The sequence below is a fragment of the Ranitomeya imitator genome, chromosome 8 (genome assembly GCF_032444005.1).
Source record: "Ranitomeya imitator isolate aRanImi1 chromosome 8, aRanImi1.pri, whole genome shotgun sequence".
In the NCBI taxonomy this organism is placed as follows: Eukaryota; Metazoa; Chordata; class Amphibia; order Anura; family Dendrobatidae; genus Ranitomeya; species Ranitomeya imitator.
Window position 1 is genome coordinate 131164865 of NC_091289.1, and position 21774 is coordinate 131186638.

At 42.4% G+C, this 21774-nt stretch overlaps 2 protein-coding genes across 2 annotated transcripts in view; both read left to right on the top strand.

The window, feature by feature from the left end:
• The window catches only part of LOC138647282 (pancreatic alpha-amylase-like), a 33237-nt gene extending 30469 nt beyond the window's left edge, over positions 1-2768 (top strand). Inside the window, exons 5-10 of the mRNA XM_069736189.1 lie at positions 459-592; positions 678-800; positions 886-985; positions 1232-1353; positions 1464-1589; positions 2484-2768. Of these exons, the coding sequence (XP_069592290.1) occupies positions 459-592; positions 678-800; positions 886-985; positions 1232-1353; positions 1464-1589; positions 2484-2673 (795 nt within the window). The 3' untranslated portion in view covers positions 2674-2768. The remainder of the gene's footprint in view (positions 1-458; positions 593-677; positions 801-885; positions 986-1231; positions 1354-1463; positions 1590-2483) is intronic.
• Positions 2769-11923: 9155 nt separating this feature from the next.
• LOC138647283 (pancreatic alpha-amylase-like) overlaps positions 11924-21774 on the top strand; it is a 38745-nt gene continuing 28894 nt past the window's right edge. The window contains exon 1 of the mRNA XM_069736190.1: positions 11924-12154. Within this exon, the coding sequence (XP_069592291.1) occupies positions 11987-12154 (168 nt within the window). The 5' untranslated portion in view covers positions 11924-11986. The remainder of the gene's footprint in view (positions 12155-21774) is intronic.

A 21774-nucleotide genomic window follows, 5' to 3' on the forward strand; every position in this document is an offset into this window, starting at 1 on the left:
CTTCTATATCAACCCCAACTGACAGTTTCTAGCTGCCAGTTATTAGTTGGTTTTCAGCTAGACCTGGTCTGACTCCTTGCTCCTGTGTGAATTTGTATATCCTTTTGTCTGATCTTAGCTTGTATTTTGATTATCCACATGCCTCTTGATTTTGTCCCTGACGTGACTTCTCGATATTGACCAAGCATGCCGACCCCTCTTGCCTTTTGTAGGCAACAATATTATTTGCATGAAGCATAATTCCTTAATGTTTGCCTTTTTAAGTATCACTGATACACGATACATCACATAGAGAAATAAAATAAAGGAAAAACTAAAAAACTTTTCCCTATACCTTCACATTTCAATAATGGTCTAAAGTCATTATGGGTAGACTGCCCATTACTTTCTGTACCTTGAAAACTACACATTGGGAGACGTAAGACTTTCCAATAAATCAATATCATTGTGACTGACAGGTGATTGATTTAGGTGGAGAAGCTATTTCAGCAAGTGAATATTATGGAAATGGACGAGTGACAGAATTCAAGTATGGAGCCAAACTCGGAAATGTTATTCGTAAGTGGAATGGAGAGAAGATGTCCTACCTAAGGTAAATCCAGACCTAATATTCATGCGCAACAGTACTCTTAATAGAAATAGAGATTTTACTTTCCTCTGACAAATCTTTTCTCTAGGAACTGGGGTGAAGGATGGGGTTTTATGCCCAATAATAGAGCCTTGGTATTTGTAGACAACCACGATAACCAGAGAGGACATGGAGCCGGTGGAGCCTCCATCCTCACCTTCTTTGACGCTCGGTAAGAGCTTACTAAAGACAAACATAAAATTCCTCTATATCCTTTCTTGTGATTGTAAAATTGTTCCCATTTGTAATGTACACAGCCTTTACAAGATGGGAGTTGGCTTCATGTTGGCTCATCCCTATGGGCTCGCCCGTGTGATGTCCAGTTATCGCTGGACAAGAAACTTTGTTAATGGACAGGTAAGTGCAATGTTAATTTAAAGAATAATTTCTTCCTTCTGTCACTTAACCTTTGTTACACATAGCAACATTAGATCTTCTTTCTGGATCCTTCAATACAATATGGCTCCTCAAACTTTATGTTTTGAAAATAAGTGACAAAAAACCTACATAGCTCCATTGGCCATGAATCCACTTTACAATGCACATTTAATGTAACATTTACTCTTTATTGCATCTTTGTATGTCCCAAATATCTTTTTATAGGATGTCAACGATTGGATCGGACCACCAATGAATTCTGATGGATCAACCAAGACCGTCACCATTAACGCAGACTCCACATGTGGCAATGATTGGGTGTGTGAGCACAGATGGCGCCAGATCAAGTAAGTAGTGAAATTAAGTAAATAAATAAATTTTCTCCTCCACTACTTCCTGTGCTAGATGTTTGTATCTTACATGGTTCTCAGACATGAATGTGATGTTTTGTTTAAAGGAACATGGTCATTTTCCGTAATACAGTTGATGGGCAAAGTCTGAGCAACTGGTGGGAAAATGGAGGAAACCAAATTGCTTTTGGCCGTGGAAACAAAGGGTTCATTATCTTCAATAACGAGAGCTTGTAAGTTATGTTTGTTTTTAACAATAGATAAAGCTAGCCAAGGATGGTGAACATTTTCTTTATAGTTCTTAAATGGACATTTGTCAGGAAACAGGCAAACTCACACAGATAATGTTCATGAATTTTATGAAAAACCGATTTGCGATAAGGCTGCAAGTCCAAGATTTTCACGTAGTTACTTTAACAATAAAAGATGAACTAGTGGCAGCTTAGTTACATGAAGCTTTTCATTTTTTGTTATTGCAATTAAATCCTTAAAAAGGTTGGCAGGGCATAGGCATTTGATGACATATCTATAGGTGATTAATACAGATGGGTAGGATTCTGACACCTTATGCCCTCATAGAATAGCTGTCTTTTGTTCTAGCAACAGTCAGATGTAAACCCTTTGAATGGATCAGATAAGCCCCTCTCCATTGGGAGTGTAGCCGCCACTGCTGGCAGTGGCCAACAACTGCAGTGTAGATCCTGCTCCTTTGAATGGAAGCTTTCCTGCATTAGCGGGCAATGACTGGGAGCAGCTGCTACACTTCGAATGGAGTGGCGCTCACTATCTCTGCTCAAAGGTGTTTACATCCAGCTGCCGCCGAAGCAAATATTGGCTGATTGATGGGGCTCTCACATAGATCTACTTTTGATGACCTATCTCTAAGACAAGCATTACGTTTTTTTTCCTGATGAAGGAGTTTGTTCAACTCTGAAACACCTAAATTAATAAAATTATTCCTTTTTCAATACCATCATCTCCATCTAATATCTTCTTGACCAGCAGCGCAGCAGAATTATCTGTATATCCCTCTGTACTATTGTATTGAAAAGTTTTTAGACACAATGCCAATAGTTTTCATGTTTTTACCACTATACAGAGTAAAATGTTTATATATATTCTTTCAGTAACATGGATGTCACCTTAAACACGGGACTTCCTGCTGGCACTTACTGTGATGTCATCTCTGGGCAGAAGGACGGCACTCGTTGTACCGGCACCCAGGTCACCGTGAGCAGCACTGGCTCAGCCCGCTTCACTATCAGCAGTTCAGCGGAGGACCCATTTATCGCCATTCATGCCAATGCCAAACTGTAGTGACTAAAAACTCATAATGCAATAACTAATCTAACTGATGTGTCATTCTTTGTCCATGTTGATAGTTATAACAATATAAAGCGTTTTTTCCCCAAGGCTCAAATATTGATTATTCTAACCTTTATATTCTTGATGTTACATTTCCTCACTGAGCAGTGATGACCCGCAAATTGTTAAAATGAAAGGATCATACATGTGACAAAAAAGGCTCAGAGTGAGCCAAAGCGCCTCACTGCATGATGCTTTTGTATGAATAAAATATGAATGATCTGCTGGTCATAATTCCTTTCCACGAAGAGGGATGCCATGTGTATGCGCTTGCACCACAAAATTTTTGTGTTCCCACTTTATTCATTTATTACCGCAATGTAATGAGTTGGACTAGTTGTGTATGATCAGGTCATTGCTTTCTAATAAGAGCTTCTGTGGTTCATGATGGGTCTAGCCATTATCGTGCAGAATTCCAGCAGTGATCGCTCTGCCCCACAACGACTGTCTGAACTACATACTTTGATGGTCTGATCCATACTTTGAATTTATGGATTTGTCATAGCCAGGACCTTTAAGCAGTCCACTGTAATTCAAATGTATCCAACTTGTTTGCACAGATTTATCTATCTATCTATCTATCTATCTATCTATCTATCTATCTATCTATCTATCTATCTATCTATCTATCTATCTATCTATCATCAGCAATATCAATGAAAAGGGTTGAGTTTTCCAGCAGTTGGGGCCCAAAAAAGTTCTTTGGAGAACAGTAAGGGTATGTTCACACGTTCAGGATTTCCATCCTTTTTTTTTCCTGACTGTTTTTTAAAAAACTGCAGCTCTTGGCAGAAAACGCAGGTCCTTTTTTTGGTCCTTTTTTGGTCCGTTTTTGATGCGTTTTTTGATGCGTTTTTTGATGCGTTTTTTTGATGCAGTTTTCTAGCCAGAGTCTGTGTGTTTTCTAGGAATTTTTTTAGGGTTAAAATGGCTGAAAATACCCTAACCCTACCCCTAACCCTAACCCTACCCCTAACCCTAACCCTACCCCTAACCCTACCCCTAACCCTAACCCTACCCCTAACCCTACCCCTAACCCTACCCCTAACCCTAACCCTACCCCTAACCCTACCCCTAACCCTAACCCTACCCCTAACCCTACCCCTAACCCTAACCCTACCCCTAACCCTACCCCTAACCCTAACCCTAACCCTATCCCTAACCCTACCCCTACCCCTATTCTAACCTTAGTGAAAGAAAAAAAAAAAAAAATTCTTTATTTTTTTTATTGTCCCTACCTATGGGGGTGACAAAGGGGGGGGGGTGTCATTTACTATTTTTTTATTTTGATCACTGAGATAGGTTATATCTCAGTGATCAAAATGCACTTTGGAACGAATCTGCCGGCCGGCAGATTCGGCGGGCGCACTGCGCATGCGCCCGCCATATCTGCCGGCCGGCAGATTCGGCGGGCGCACTGCGCATGCGCCCGCCATTTTGCAAGATGGCGGCGCCCAGGGAGAAGACGGCCGGACGGACACCGGGACGCCGGGTGAGTATAAGGGGGGGAGATTAGGGCACGGGGGGGGCATCAGAGCACTGGGGGGGGGCATCGGAGCACTGGGGGGGGGCATCGGAGCACGGGGGGGCGGGATCGGAGCACGGGGGGGGCAGCCACACTCCGCCCACGCACTTCCGCCCGCTCCCCGCACTTCCTGCTGCAGCGGTTCTGCACATCAAACCGCAGTAAAACCCGCAGATATATTTTTGATCTGCGGGTTTTACTGCGGTTTGGACCTCACAATGGAGGTCTATGGGTGCAGAACCGCTGCGGCTCCGGAAAAAGAATTGACATGCTCCTTCTTTTTTCCGGGAGCTATTCAGCGCGTCTTTTTTTTTACAATTTCCGGACCATGTGCACAGTGTGTCCTGTTTTCCATAGGGTACAGTGTACTGTACCCTGCATGGAAAACAGCCGCGGAACCGCAGCGGCAAAACCGCCGCGGTTCCGCGGTAAAAAACGCACTGTGTGAACATGGCCTAACAGTCATTTCAGGAGAACTTGCAGCAGAATGCCTGTGTTTGCCTTTAGTTCCTCCCTTCTCTTCCTCCTCCCCTCGCCATAGAATTTTAAATGTACCCACTGCTATCTTCTGTCTCAGTAATGTCAAAATCTGTCTTCACTGAAGACAGACTTTACCCAGAAATTAAGTGTGAAAGATCACGCCAGAAAGAAGCATATCAGAATATTTACAGCTCCTACCAGGCACTGGGAAATGTGTGAGCCTTTTATTACTGAAGATCAATATGGACCCTAAAAAGCAAAAGCGTTTGTAGTGGAATTCATATGAACAAAAAGCTCTCATTATTTTGCAAATTACAATAGTAGCTAAAATGTACCAATTTAAAGCCTTAGTTAACAAGGAGTGTTCTGCACAAAATTTCCAGTTTCACACTTTGTATTTTGTACAGATTTTTGGGCATGATTTCTAGTTTATTTCCATAATTTTCCCACTGGAAAACTTCCCTTATGTATCTAAGCAAAGAGCACAACCAAATGTCACTATTTTAGAAATTGCAGTTGAGACAAATCCAAACAAAAATATGAGTGGAAAACTCTAATCAAAACTTACAAACATATCAATCATATGGCAGACAAATGGCAAACATCTGTTTTTCTTGTTTAATTTAACATAAGGTTCCAAGGCAAAGATTAGTAGTTACATGTACGGTAGTTGTTACATCTTTGGAAAGTTGTTCTTTTGGATAATTATTAACAGAATATTCCCTTGTTTACTCAGCTAGCTGCAGAAATGGATGGTTTTGGTATTCTAAGGTAAATCTGAGATCACAAACATCCTTTGGTATCCGTGCAGAACAACATGTGTCCTACACCCAGGCTAGATGTTTCTCCTTTTGAAATATCTTGGCCTGTTCTGGAAATTGAGAGCATGTAGTAGTCAACTGTTCTAAGCAGTGCAGGATCTTTCCCGATAGGAGACAGTGCATAGTGAATAGTGATGCTGATATGCTACACCATCATGCTGTGACGTGAGGGCCAGGCAGTGGAGACCCCTTCTCAGGAGGACATCTGGTCTCCATGTAAGGAGGGAGATTTTGGACTTACCACGTGAGGTGCTAGAACAGAGTTCTGAAGGTCTGTCTGCTAGTTAGTTTGAGACATTGGTCACCTTGCCGGAGTAAGTTTGTCCCTATATGTTAAGGCAGGCTTGACTGAAAAGTTGGCTTGTGCCAATGCATTAAATATACTCCAATTAGGGACTGGAGTATATTTCTGTCGCGAATTACACCACTTTTTTGCATAAATTATGATGAGTTTCTTGGAGGTGCTCAGCCAAGACCTTTCTTGGTTAAGCTTTTTCAAAAAGCGCCAAAAGTCACATACAAGAACGCGTTGTCTTTTTCAGGTGAACGTAAATGTCACGTTTTCCTAGTGGAAGCTGTCACCACAGACGCCGCAACATTCTGGTTGTTTTATTTTTTTTAGGTCTTTTAGGTTTTGTTGTTTCTTCCCCCGAAAACTCATCAAAAAACTTCCATATGCCCAAAGCCTAAAGTAGTAAAACATGATCCACAGCCTGAACACGTGCACACAGTGTCAATTTTTCATAGAAATGCATATGTTCATTCTTTTGAGCCTTTCCAGATTTTTCAGACCGTTTCCACAACTGAATCTTTATGAAAAATATGTTGTGTGCACATATCCAAAGATTGCATTAATGGGAGAAACTGATTGTGGTATCCTTTGGATTTATTTTTCTCTACTGTTACCATGCCCAATTTTTCTTGTAGGATTTTGTAGAAGATCCACTTAGAAAAACTTCTAAAAAAACTCAGTGTGAATACACTCTAACACCCAGCAGCATCAGTCCCTAGATGTTTAAAATCTGTTGAGCTCTTTTTTGGAGAAGTAAATCATTTTTTCCAACACCAGTGCTAGTATCAATCAAACACATCTACTGGGGTCATGGCCATGACAATCACACATGTGTTTAATAGACTGTTGGGAGTCATATCCCACATGTAAAGAATGGATGTGTGCCTTTAATCTCTCAGACATCAGCCAAATTAATTTTCTGATGTTTAATAGACCACAGAAGCAAATCACCACATACACCATGGAGTTCGATTTACAAGTAATTACATTTTTCACATTTATTATATAGCCCACAAATGAGCAACCTAGTGTGATAAAAGTGTTTGAAAACTGTACAATGGTCAAATTTGAAATTGCCCTTTGGTATGGATGACCTCAACAACACTTTGTTTATGCAATTTTTGCAATGTCTAAAATACATGTGTATATATATAAATGTCCTTCACAAATTGCCAGCCTGAGGAAGCAATTGATTATTTTCAAGAATATACCAATTTGTCCACATAAACAGCTATACCAACACGAAAATATAAAGCATTTTTTGTTTTTACTCTTTCGCCAGCCTATAGTAATTTTTTGAAGACCTGACTAGCTGCCCATTATAAAATAATAACAAAAAAAATTACAGCACTATTGATCTTCCTTTATTGACCATACTACAGTGATCTTATTATTCAATCCACCCAAGCAAAATAAATAAAAAAGGTCTCAATAAAAGACCCCACGTCAATTGAGAGGTCTAGAGGTTTATTAAGCGACTTTTGCCCTTTCGGGACACAGTACCAGTATAGTTTTTAGGAAATTCAACAAATTATTTTCCTCCAAACTTCCTGGATAAGTTTCCACTTTTCAAACTCTTGAGTAATAATAGTCCTTGGTACATAGTAGTCCTGTTCCTTATTAAGTGGCTCATAAATAATGGTATAATTTGACTAGTGCCCGACTAATCCACCTGTCCCCCCGCTATTCCCCTGCCTCTCCCCTCTGTCAATCCCTGCACGGGCTCCCCTTCACCCAGAGACTCCAGTACAAAAGCCTAACCATGACATACAAAGCCATCCACAACCTGTCTCCTCCATACATCTGTGACCTCGTCTCCCGGTACTTTCCTGCATGCAACCTCCGATCCTCACAAGATCTCCTTCTCTACTCCCCTCTTATCTCCTCATCCCACAATCGCATACAAGATTTCTCTCGTGCATCCCCCCTACTCTGGAATTCTCTACCACAACATATCAGACTCTCGCCTACCATCGAAACCTTCAAAAAGAACCTGAAGACCCACCTCTTCCGACAAGCCTACAACCTGCAGTAACCACCGATCGACCAAACCACTGCATGACCAGCTCTACCCTCGCCTATTGTATTCTCACCCATCCCTTGTAGATTGTGAGCCCTCGCGGGCAGGGTCCGCTCTCCTCCTGTACCAGTTGTGACTTGTATTGTTCAAGATTATTGTACATGTCTTATTATGTATACTATAATAATAAATAATAATAATAATAGTGTAATTTTACAGTCAGGTCATTCTTAGATTTTAACAATTTTGTAGCTTCTCTTTCTCTTTTTCTTAAGGTCAGAGCAGCACATGGATAAGTCATGGCTTTTACATCTTTTAAAGGGTTATTCTAAGAGAAACCCACAAACCCAAGAAGCAAGATATCCCTAATCCATAATATAGGGGATAAGTTGCTGATCAGTGGGTTTCAGACCTCTGGGAGCCCCAGCGATCCTGAGATCAGAGCTCTTGAACTTTGAGAACGAAGCTCTGCAGCCCTATCTTGAATAGAGCCTCCACTTTATTATCTGTCTATTGGACTGCCTACTACAGCGCTTTCCAATTTACTGTAGTCCCATAGACAATGATCGAGCATTTGTATCTCGCCTCTTTTTAAGACAGGCTGCAGAGCCCCATTATTGATATTTTAGAGCCCCAACATTCAGATTATCGAGGGTCCCAGATGTCACCATTCTTAGCAAAACACAACAAACTCCATATTTTACAAATGTATTTTACATCAGTAGAATCAGAATGACCTGTTGATAGTACAGATGTATAATCACAGAGGGGGTATCAATGTATACTAGATGATGATGTGATCCAAACAGCTTAAATTCTACCAAATAGGCAAGAAATCACAGATTGTAGAGTATTTAAGCCTACCTAAAGTATTTATTAAACTTTTAAAATCTAAAGTGATATAAAGTAAACTAAACAATATGAAAAGAAAGTATAACTTTACAGGGTAAAGTTTATGCCAACTCAGGGGAAGGAGAAATGCTTTATAGGCTAAAGTATTAATGTTAGTGGAGAATGAGAGGATGCAAAATTGTTCTGTCTGAACAGGCCCAAAGCCAAGGTTTTTTTGTTACTATTTTCCTGTCTGAGATTTTACAGATAATGCATAATGTTCCAACTATTTGAGAATGCAATTGTATTATTTTATTTTCTCCCCAATTGTTGCTCCACATGGATATATTCAATTTATCCCTTATTTTCAATTCTACTCCAATAGATGGAATAAATGGATCATTGGCAGTTATTAAGATCCTTAGGAGGACAGGTGCAACTATGGTCCTCAAAGGATGTTTGATCACCATTCACCATGCCTTATGAGAGTACAGCAAAATCCATGTGAGCATGTCACAATTGTAATCAAAGGTAGTTTCACCTCTTTGGGTGGGAAACATAAAACATAGATAATATTTTGCACCCTGACAAAGATGGTTGAAATTGTCACCCTAAAAGTAGACTTTTGGTCACACGGTCCAATTGGGTTTACCATCAACTCTATGTGTCAATTAGTTCTAAGAAGCATTTAATTCCACCGATTGGGGTATAAACAAATTTCTCCTTGCACTCAGTTGGCTTAAACTTTACCCTGTAAGGTTTTACTTTCTTTTGTACTGTTTGATGTATTATGGGTTGTGCGAAAAACTCACATCTTAGCATAAACATGACCACTTGCAAAATGAAAGTAAGCTATATTTCAATCTGGATGCTGTCAACACCTTCATTCAAATAAGTGTTTTGAATTGAATTCAGTGAGTATGTGGGTTGGATTACCAGTAGACTCATCATGACAATGGTTACTTACTGCAAATTCCGCTAGAGGTAAGTAACCCAATCCTCCTGATTTTCACACACAAAAGACTTAGGATAAGTCTCAAGATCGTTCAGTTTGGCCATTAGATTGTGGATATATGGCTGAAGAAAATGACAGCTATATCCCAAAGAGAGTACAAAACGCACTTCAATATTTGGAAGTAAATTGCATGCATCGTAGATCCATGACAAAATCTACCGTCAAAGTCCAAGGCCTATTGGGAATCTCCAATAGTTGGAGAGACCCAGATGGAGAAGTATGAGGGGTCTTAGAACACGCACAAACACTACAAGCAGTAACATATTACTCAACATCCTGGTGTACCTCAAACCACCAAAAATACAAATTAAGGAGATCTGCGGTGGCTTTACTACCAGGATGCCTGGCCAAAACCGAATCGTGATGTTCACTTGAAACTTTAAGACAGAGATTTACAGGTGCAAACTGTTTAACTAATGGACAGGCAACATGGGCATCCCCTTGAGTCTCCACAACCTCCCTCTCAAGATCAGTACTTATGGAAGCCATAACTATCCCTTTCTGTAAAATAGGAACCAGTTCACAATTATCACCACCCACTGAAAAAAAACAAGATAAGACATCCACCTTAATATGCTTATTCCCCGGCCTATACAGCACAAGAATGTTGAATCTAGTGAAAGACAATCACCACTTTGCCTGTCTAGGAATCAGACGCTTAGCAGATTGTAAAGATTTTTATGATTAGTGATTACCATGACGGGATGAACTGCCCCCTCCAGAAAAAGTCACCACTTCTCAAACACCCACTCAATTGCCAAGAGTTCCTTATTACCAATGTCATAGTTTTTCTCAGCGGATGACAGTTTCTTAGAATTATATGCACATGGACGCCATTTACTAGGAGATGCAATCTTAGACAATACAGCCCCACCCACACTGACTAAGTATGGGCACAGATATAAAACATTTCTTCAAGGTATCAAAAGCCTCCCTGGCCAGATGAGATCATTTGGAAATGTCTGTCCCTTTCCTGGTCATATCCGTAACAGGCCACTAATGAAAAGTCTTTGGTGAACTTATGGTAATAGTTGACGAAAACCTAAAATCCTTTGTAACGCCTTTAAGTTGTCAGGACGATCTCAATCTAATACCACCCGGACTTTCACTGGATCCATGCAAAAGCCGGTGGACGATAAGAAATAACCCAGAAACGGGATCTCCTCAACCGAGAACATATATTTCTCAGGTTTGATAAAAAATTTTTTTTGTCTCTGAGTATTTGTTAATCCTGCTTGACATGTATCTAATGTGACTCAAGGTCAGGCAAATAAATCAGTATGTCATCAAAATAGATCACAGCAAATTACCTGCTAAGTGACTAAAAATGTCATTAACAAAGTGCTCACAGCTGGTGAGAGCATTAGTCAACTCAAATGGCATCTCAAGGTTTTCAAAGTGACCCTCAGATGTATCGAATGCTGTCTCCCACTTATCCCCATCCTTAATACAAATTATATTATATGCCTTCTTGAGATCCAGTTTAGAAAACCATTTGGCTCCTTCTATCTGATTAAAGAGGTTCAGGATGAAAGGGAGAGGACATGGATCCCGGACCGTTATCCAATTGAGTTCACGAAAATCTAGGCACGGGCGCAACACCTCCATCTTTTTTCTTGACCAAGAAAAACCCCAGCTGCAACAGGAGATAACGACGGTTTGATATGGCCCTTTGCCAGACTTTCATCGATATAGTCCTTCATAGCCTGCCTCTCTGGACCAGAGATATGATATAATCTGCTTTTTGGAAACTTGGCCCCAGGAATAAGGTTAATGGCGCAGTCATAAGTACGATAGGGAAAGAGTTCATGACACCCCTCTTCTAAAAACACTTCTCCGAAGCCAGACATGTATTCTGGTAAATATTGGGTACCCAGCATTGTTTCTCCTGTCACAAAAAATATTTGATGCATCCATGATTTTCTGTGCAGGATGTTCTCATCATCATTTTACAGTTCCCAGTGATGTTTTCCACCAGTTGTTTAGAAAAAATGAAAAAAAAATCAGGTTTTCAATGCAGCTACACCCAGTTACACCCAGTCTTTATATTTGGTTCATCCATGAGAGCATTTTTTTCTATTCATGCTCATATTTAATTCTTACTGTACTGAAGCATTTACGTTCCTCCCTCCACACAACCTTTGTTACTAAGTACAGAGCTGCAGGAGCCGGAGTATGCTGGGCATCAGCCTGTCACCTGACTGCTCTGGGCAGAGGTCACATCATAGTCTCCTATAGTACAGGCAGCGGACAGGACAGCGGACAAGACTTTGGGCTCAATATGACACTGCTGCTGCTACTGCTGCTGCTCGGGACCTGCACCTGCCAATTCAATCCCAACGTGGCCTGCGGCAGGACATCTATTGTCCACTTGTTTGAATGGCGCTGGGATGACATTGCTGAAGAATGTGAACGCTATCTTGGACCAAATGGATTTGGGGGTGTCCAGGTATGGTTATTTTTCTGTGTCTCTTTCCTGTAGCAGTATTATAAGGTTTGTATTCTCGCCTTTTGCAGATTATACAGTGGGGCAAAAAAGTATTTAGTCAGTCAGCAATAGTGCAAGTTCCATCACTTAAAAAGATGAGAGGCGTCTGTAATTTACATCATAGGTAGACCTCAACTATGGGAGACAAACTGAGAAAAAAAATCCAGAAAATCACATTGTCTGTTTTTTTAACATTTTATTTGCATATTATGGTGGAAAATAAGTATTTGGTCAGAAACAAAATTTCATCTCAATACTTTGTAATATATCCTTTGTTGGCAATGACAGAGGTCAAACGTTTTCTGTAAGTCTTCACAAGGTTGCCACACACTGTTGTTGGTATGTTGGCCCATTCCTCCATGCAGATCTCCTCTAGAGCAGTGATGTTTTTGGCTTTTCGCTTGGCAACACGGACTTTCAACTCCCTCCAAAGGTTTTCTACAGGGTTGAGATCTGGAGACTGGCTGGGCCACTCCAGGACCTTGAAATGCTTCTTACGAAGCCACTCCTTCATTGCCCTGGCGGTGTGCTTTGGATCATTGTCATGTTGAAAGACCCAGCCATGTTTCATCTTCAATGCCCTTGCTGATAGAAGGAGGTTTGCACTCAAAATCTCACGATACATGGCCCCATTCATTCTTTCATGTACCCGGATCAGTCGTCCTGGCCCCTTTGCAGAGAAACAGCCCCAAAGCATGATGTTTCCACCACCATGCTTTACAGTAGGTATGGTGTTTGATGGATGCAACTCAGTATTCTTTTTCCTCCAAACACGACAAGTTGTGTTTCTATTAAACAGTTCTAGTTTGGTTTCATCAGACCATAGGACATTCTCCCAAAACTCCTCTGGATCATCCAAATGCTCTCTAGCAAACTTCAGACGGGCCCGGACATGTACTGGCTTAAGCAGTGGGACACGTCTGGCACTGCAGGATCTGAGTCCATGGTGGCGTAGTGTGTTACTTATGGTAGGCCTTGTTACATTGGTCCCAGCTCTCTGCAGTTCATTCACTAGGTCCCCCTGCGTGGTTCTGGGATTTTTGCTCACCGTTCTTGTGATCATTCTGACCCCACGGGGAGGGATTTTGCGTGGAGCCCCAGATCGAGGGAGATTATCAGTGGTCTTGTATGTCTTCCATTTTCTAATTATTGCTCTCACTGTTGATTTCTTCACTCCAAGCTGGTTGGCTATTGCAGATTCAGTCTTCCCAGCCTGGTGCAGGGCTACAATTTTGTTTCTGGTGTCCTTTGACAGCTCTTTGGTCTTCACCATAGTGGAGTTTGGAGTCAGACTGTTTGAGGGTGTGCACAGGTGTCTTTTTATACTGATAACAAGTTTAAACAGGTGCCATTACTACAGGTAATGAGTGGAGGAAAGAGGAGACTCTTAAAGAAGAAGTTACAGGTCTGTGAGAGCCAGAAATCTTGATTGTTTGTTTCTGACCAAATACTTATTTTCCACCATAATATGCAAAAAAAATGTTAAAAAAATCAGACAGTGTGATTTTCTGGATTTTTTTTTCTCAGTTTGTCTCCCATAGTTGAGGTCTACCTATGATGTAAATTACAGACGCCTCTCATCTTTTTAAGTGGTGGAACTTGCACTATTGCTGACTGACTAAATACTTTTTTGCCCCACTGTATATGCCAAAAATTGCATACAAGTATACAAGGTTAAGGCCGTTATACAGTCATACAGTAATCAGGCCTAAAGGAGTTATGATGGCAAAAAACATGTAAAAATACATTATTTATCAACATATCAAAAATATCATTATTTGTTATATCAATGCTTCAAAAATTAGTTTCTCTGTGAAGAGAAGTCACATTGGATTCAATTTCACAGTAGGTCAGAGGACCCGGATCTATCCAATAGGTAGTGAATTTTGTCATAGTAACATAGTAAGGCCAAAAAAAGACATTTGTCCATCCAGTTCAGCCTATATTCCATCATAATAAATCCCCAGATCTACGTCCTTCTGCAGAACCTAATAATTGCTTGATACAATATTGTTCTGCTCCAGGAAGACATCCAGGCCTCTCTTGAACCCCTCGACTGAGTTCGCCATCACCACCTCCTCAGGCAAGCAATTCCAGATTCTCACTGCCCTAACAGTAAAGAATCCTCTTCTATGTTGGTGGAAAAACCTTCTCTCCTCCAGACGCAAAGAATGCCCCCTTGTGCCCGTCACCTTCCTTGGTATAAACAGATCCTCAGCGAGATATTTGTATTATCCCCTTATATACTTATACATGGTTATTAGATCGCCCCTCAGTCGTCTTTTTTCTAGACTAAATAATCCTAATTTCGCTAATCTATCTGGGTATTGTAGTTCTCCCATCCTCTTTATTAATTTTGTTGCCCTCCTTTGTACTCTCTCTAGTTCCATTATATCCTTCCTGAGCACCGGTGCCCAAAACTGTGCGGTCTAACTAGGGATTTGTACAGAGGCAGTATAATGCTCTCATCATGTGTATCCAGACCTCTTTTAATGCACCCCATGATCCTGTTTGCCTTGGCAGCTGCTGCCTGGCACTGGCTGCTCCAGGTAAGTTTATCATTAACTAGGATCCCCAAGTCCTTCTCCCTGTCAGATTTACCCAGTGGTTTCCCGTTCAGTGTGTAATGGTGATATTGATTCCTTCTTCCCATGTGTATAACCTTACATTTATCATTGTTAAACCTCATCTGCCACCTTTCAGCCCAAGTTTCCAACTTATCTTATATTTTATATCTAATATCTTATATTTATTTCTTATCTTATATTCTGTGACATATCAGTTCACAACTATCACTTCAGCATGGAAACAAGCCATATGGACATGCAGTTCTACAAATAAATATCAGTTTTCAAATTAATTCTTAATGTCCACTTAATAAACACTAACATATCGGCAACTCTCATGACTGCTTCTGGCTGATTGTTGTCAACAGTGGCAGAATATTGTTAGTCATGCTGCTTACAGGAAATCATGTAAATCCTACTGCACACTTCTGATTTCTTGTGACTGCTATAGGGAATCTGTCACAAGGTGTTTGCTACCCTGATATTGCATAATGTAGGGGCAGAGACCCTGATTCCAGCAATGTACCACTTACTGGGCTGCTTGCTGTTATTTTGATGCACAGTTTTATCTACTGCAGCTCTGCCAGTTCTCTTAACTCTTAAGGACCAGGGATATTTCTGTTTTTGCATCTCTGTTTTTTGCTCCCCTTTTTTCCCAGAGCCATAACTTTTTTATTTTTTCTGTCAATATGGCAGTATGAAGGCTAATTTTTTGCGGGAAGAGTTGTACTTTTGAACAACATGACTCGTTTTAATAAATAGTGTACTGGGAAATTGGAAAAAAATTCAAAATGTGATGAAATTGCAAACAAATTTCACAATTGTTTTTTTTTTACCATGTTCACCAAATCCTAACACTGACCTGCCATTATGATTCTCCAGGTCTTTATGAGTTCGTAGATACCAAACACGTATAATTTCTTCTTTTCCGAGACTCATAGCTAGAGTTGAGCGACCTTGACCTTTTTAGAGTCGAGCCGGGTTTCGCGAAACCCGACTATCTCAAAAGTCGGGTCGAGTGAAATCGGCCGATTATGACGTAAAGTCGGGATCGACCGAAACACGAAACCCAATGCAAGTCAATGGGGCAGCATAGTCGGCAGTGAGTGGGGGCCAGGAAAACACCTGGAGTGCCCATTTTAATGTCAAAACCATCCATTCTTCTTAATGAAGCTTGTCAAGCGTAATTTACCTTATAATAATTGGAAGGCATTTGAAATTGGGGTTCATTTGGCTAAAGTTGTGGTGGGTAGGGCTGGTTCAAGTAATTAGTGGGCCCAGGAAATCTGGACCACGTCACGGCAGTGGAGCAGGGAGAGGTAAGTATTTCAACTTTGCAAGTGCTGTGAACCTGAGCAAGCAGGGGGGGGCCACTCGTTGGCATTGGCACTGGCACAGGGCCCCTCAAAGTACAGCGGTGTGTTTGCACGGCGGGGGCGCCTCCCACCGGCAGCAACACTTTTGCGTACTATGAGAGGCCCTGTGCCAGTGACGTCGCCAACTAGTATTCCTCCCCCCACCTGATGAAGGAACCTGCACTTTCATCTGCACCTTCCTCTTTGTCCCCGTGTAAGGTGGTATGGTATGCGGGAAGAGCAACCTGACTTTCAGCAGGGTCACAATGTTGTTGTGTAGCGTGCACGGGGAATGTTGCGTTATGGGTCAATGTACCAGCAGACTCATCTATCACTGGCTGGGCAATGGGCAGGATGAGGAGGAAACACAGATATAGGCCCAAAGAATAAAGTTGGCTAAATGCAGTTCAAAATTGGTAACACAGGAATAACCAGGGGGCATTGCAGTGGAGGACAACTGGAATGAGAGGCTGACACAGAGAGTAGGCCCAAATCAGTAAGTAGTCGAAATGCAGTTCAAAATTGGCAACCGTAGTAAACAGGCGGCACAGCTTTGTTCAGTGGAGGAGAACAGCAAGGAGTGGCAGACACCGATAGTAGGCCCCAACCCAACTAGTAGGCCAAATGCAGTCTAACATTAACAACTACTTAACGAGCGCCTGAAAACGGAATTTCAGGACAGGAAACCAGGAGAACAGCAAGGAGTGGCAGACACCGATAGTAGGCCCCAAACCAACTAGTACGCCAAATGCAGTTGTTCCGTTTAACCACAATTTAATGAGAGCCTGAAGATAGAAGTTCAGGAAAGGCAACCTGGAGAACACCTTGGAGTGGAACACACCATCTCTCTACACCCCATACCCAATTTGTAGGCCTAATGCAGCGTAGTTTCCAACAACTACTTAACGAGAGCCGGAAGATCGAAGCTCAGGAAAGGCAACCTGGGGAACACCTTGGAGTGGAACACACCATCTCTCTACACCCCATACCCAATTTGTAGGCCTAATGCAGCGTAGTTTCCAACAACTACTAAACGAGAGCATGATGATCGAAGCATTGGCGAGGAAACCTGGGGAACACTTTGGAGTGGAACACACCATCTCTCTACACCCCATACCCAATTTGTAGGCCTAATGCAGCGTAGTTTCCATCAACTACTAAACGAGAGCCGGAAGATCGAAGCTCAGGGAAGGCAACCTGGAGAACACCTTGGAGTGGAACACACCATCTCTCTACACCCCATACCCAATTTGTAGGCCTAATGCAGTGTAGTTTCCAACAACTACTAAACGAGAGCCGGAAGATCGAAGCTCAGGAAAGGTAACCTGGGGAACACCTTGGAGTGTAACACACCATCTCTCTCCACCCGATACCCATTTTGTAGGCCTAATGCAGTGTAGTTTTCTACAACTACTAAACGAGAGTCGGAAGACCGAAGCAATGGCAAGGAAACCTGGGGAACACCTTGGAGTGTAACACACCATCTCTCTCCACCCCATACCCAATTTGTAGGCCTAATGCAGCCTACTTTCCGACAACTACTAAACGAGAGCATGAAGATCAAAGCTCAGGAAAGGCAACCTGGGGAACACCTTGGAGTGTAACAAACCCTCTCTCTACACCACACAAATGTGTGTAAATGGGTTAGTAACTGGCTTAGTGATAGAAAGCAGAGGGTGGTTATAAATGGTATAGTCTCTAACTGGGTCGCTGTGACCAGTGGGGTACCGCAGGGGTCAGTATTGGGACCTGTTCTCTTCAACATATTCATTAATGATCTGGTAGAAGGTTTACACAGTAAAATATCGATATTTGCAGATGATACAAAACTATGTAAAGCAGTTAATACAAGAGAAGATAGTATTCTGCTACAGATGGATCTGGATAAGTTGGAAACTTGGGCTGAAAGGTGGCAGATGAGGTTTAACAATGATAAATGTAAGGTTATACACATGGGAAGAGGGAATCAATATCACCATTACACACTGAACGGGAAACCACTGGGTAAATCTGACAGGGAGAAGGACTTGGGGATCCTAGTTAATGATAAACTTACCTGGAGCAGCCAGTGCCAGGCAGCAGCTGCCAAGGCAAACAGGATCATGGGGTGCATTAAAAGAGGTCTGGATACACATGATGAGAGCATTATACTGCCTCTGTACAAATCCCTAGTTAGACCGCACATGGAGTACTGTGTCCAGTTTTGGGCACCGGTGCTCAGGAAGGATATAATGGAACTAGAGAGAGTACAAAGGAGGGCAACAAAATTAATAAAGGGGATGGGAGAACTACAATACCCAGATAGATTAGCGAAATTAGGATTATTTAGTCTAGAAAAAAGACGACTGAGGGGCGATCTAATAACCATGTATAAGTATATAAGGGGACAATACAAATATCTCGCTGAGGATCTGTTTATACCAAGGAAGGTGACGGGCACAAGGGGGCATTCTTTGCGTCTGGAGGAGAGAAGGTTTTTCCACCAACATAGAAGAGGATTCTTTACTGTTAGGGCAGTGAGAATCTGGAATTGCTTGCCTGAGGAGGTGGTGATGGCGAACTCAGTCGAGGGGTTCAAGAGAGGCCTGGATGTCTTCCTGGAGCAGAACAATATTGTATCATACAATTATTAGGTTCTGTAGACGGACGTAGATCTGAGTATTTATTATGATGGAATATAGGCTGAACTGGATGGACAAATGTCTTTTTTCGGCCTTACTAACTATGTTACTATGTTACTATGTTACCACGGAAGGGCTGATTCTTAGGAAGGAAGGCTGTCGGAAAGAAGCAGGGCGCGTCCGAGGGTGATTATATTCTTATTAGGTATATACTCACCCTCGGACGCGCCCTGCTTCTTTATTTGTAATGAATGTTTATTTGCAATGTGGTTTTGACTTACTCTATTTTTTTGGTAAATAATGATTTTATTATTTTCATTGTTTTGCATCTTCTTGGCAATAATATAAAGAAGACGCGACAGGACAACACTCGGTGCATGCCATATCTGTGTTTTAAATTGAAAAAAACTTTCAGTTAACTACTTGCAGGAGAAAGTTATTGTAGCTGGTGGCCATTTTTAGTACTGTACCAGATTTTTGTTGTATGTGTTTGTTTTTAATGTTAAAATGTCTGCATTTGATATCTCTCCAGTATATTCTTTTTTATAAGCAAAATACTTATTTTTATATTTTCTGATGTTGGTTCCAGGGGTACACGGGCAGCAGTGGTGTGGTCAGTGGAGGCCTAGTGGAAGGAGTGACCACAGACAGGCATCGAAGGCCTAAAATAATAACACATGGCTGTAGGCAATTTTAAATTGGTTCCAGGGGTACACGGGCAGCAGTGGCCTGGTCAGTGTAGTAGTAGTAGAAAGAACGGACCGCAGACAGGCATCGAAGGTCTAAAATAAAAAAATTGGGCTGGCAGTAGGCAATTTTAAATTGGTTCCAGGGGTACACGGGCAGCAGTGGTGTGGTCAGTGGAGGCATATTGTAAGGAGTGACCGCAGACAGGCATCGAAGGCCTAAAATAATAACACATGGCTGTAGGCAATTTTAAATTGGTTCCAGGGGTACACGGGCAGCAGTGGCCTGGTCAGTGTAGTAGTAGTAGAAAGAATGGACCGCAGACAGGCATCGAAGGCCTAAAATAAAAAAATTGGGCTGGCTGTAGGCAATTTTAAATTGGTTCCAGGGGTACACGGGCAGCAGTGGTGTGGTCAGTGGAGGCCTAGTGGAAGGAGAGACCGCAGACAGGCATCGAAGGCCTAAAATAATAACACATGGCTGTAGGCAATTTTAAATTGGTTCCAGGGGTACACGGGCAGCAGTGGTGTGGTCAGTGGAGGCATATTGTAAGGAGTGACCGCAGACAGGCATCGAAGGCCTAAAATAATAACACATGGCTGTAGGCAATTTTAAATTGGTTCCAGGGGTACACGGGCAGCAGTGGTGTGGTCAGTGGAGGCCTAGTGGAAGGAGTGACCACAGACAGGCATCGAAGGCCTAAAATAATAACACATGGCTGTAGGCAATTTTAAATTGGTTCCAGGGGTACACGGGCAGCAGTGGTGTGGTCAGTGGAGGCATATTGTAAGGAGTGACCGCAGACAGGCATCGAAGGCCTAAAATAATAACACATGGCTGTAGGCAATTTTAAATTGGTTCCAGGGGTACACGGGCAGCAGTGGTGTGGTCAGTGGAGGCCTAGTGGAAGGAGTGACCGCAGACAGGCTTCGAAGGCCTAACATAACAAAAATGTCAATACAATGGTATTGTCAGTGGCAGGCATTGAAGGATGTCAGCGCATAGACTAAACATTGGTGGAGCTGTGAGATAATTTTGCAAGTGGTAGAGCACTGTTTGAGCTGGGGGGGGGGGAACTGTCTTGTGGCCGGCGGTACAGGCCCAGGGCCCCTCATATTACAACGGTGTGTCTGACGTTGGGTGCGCACCACCACCGCCAGAGACACTTTATTGTACTAGGAGGGACCCAGTGGCAGTGCCGTCGACCAAAAGCGGGCACACCCACCTCTTCAGACAAACAGCACTCTCACGGGTGCTGTCGCCAAGTGTCGATACCACGGCCCCGCGTGGGGAGTTTGGCCATTTAGTGAGGTGTAAACATGTCGTATGCTGGACAATCAGGTGCAGAAAATTACGAGATTGGAAAAGGCATTCAGAATAGTCCACAGGCAAGACCTTTTTTATAGGAAAGCTAGGTGTCAGCCGGGCAAGGTGGGGCAAAAGATTTCGAAATCCAGTTGTGGTTCATTTTAATGAAGGTTAGATCATCTACATTTTGGGTAGCCAGACGAGTCCTTTTTTCTGTTAGTATTGAACCTGCAGCATTGAATACTCTTTCTGATAGGACACTAGCTGCCGGGCAAGCAAGCTCCTGCAATGCATATTCTGCCAATTCTGGCCAGGTGTCTAATTTTGATGCCCAGTAATCAAATGGGAATGACGGTTGAGGGAGAACATCGATAAGGGATGAAAAATAGTTTGTAACCATACTGGACAAATGTTGTCTCCTGTCACTTTGAATTGATGCTGCAGTACCTGTCCTGTCTGCGGTCATAGCAAAATCACTCCACAACCTGGTCAGAAAACCCCTCTGGCCAACGCCACTTCTGATTTCTGCCCCTCTAACTCCTCTGGTCTGCTGGCCCCTGCAGCTCGTGTGAGAACGATCACAGGCGCTGTGTGCAGGGAATGCCAGAAGCAAACGGTCAACAAGAGTTGATTGTTTGGTTGCTAATATTAGTTCCAAGTTCTCATGTGGCATTATATTTTGCAATTTGCCTTTATAGCGAGGATCAAGGAGGCAGGCCAACCAGTAATCGTCATCGTTCATCATTTTAGTTATGCGTGTGTCCCTTTTGAGGATACGTAAGGCATAATCCGCCATGTGGGCCAAAGTTCCAGTTCTCAAATCTGCGGTTGTGCTTGGTTGAGGGGCAGTTTCAGGCAAATCCACGTCACTTGTGTCCCTCCAAAAACCAGAACCCGGCCTTGCCGCGCCACCAATTTCCAGTGGCCCCGGAAAAGCTTCCTCATTAAAAATATAATCATCCCCATCATCCTCCTCGTCCTCCTCCTCCTCTTCGCCCGCTAACTCGTCCTGTACACTGCCCTGGCCAGACAATGGCTGACTG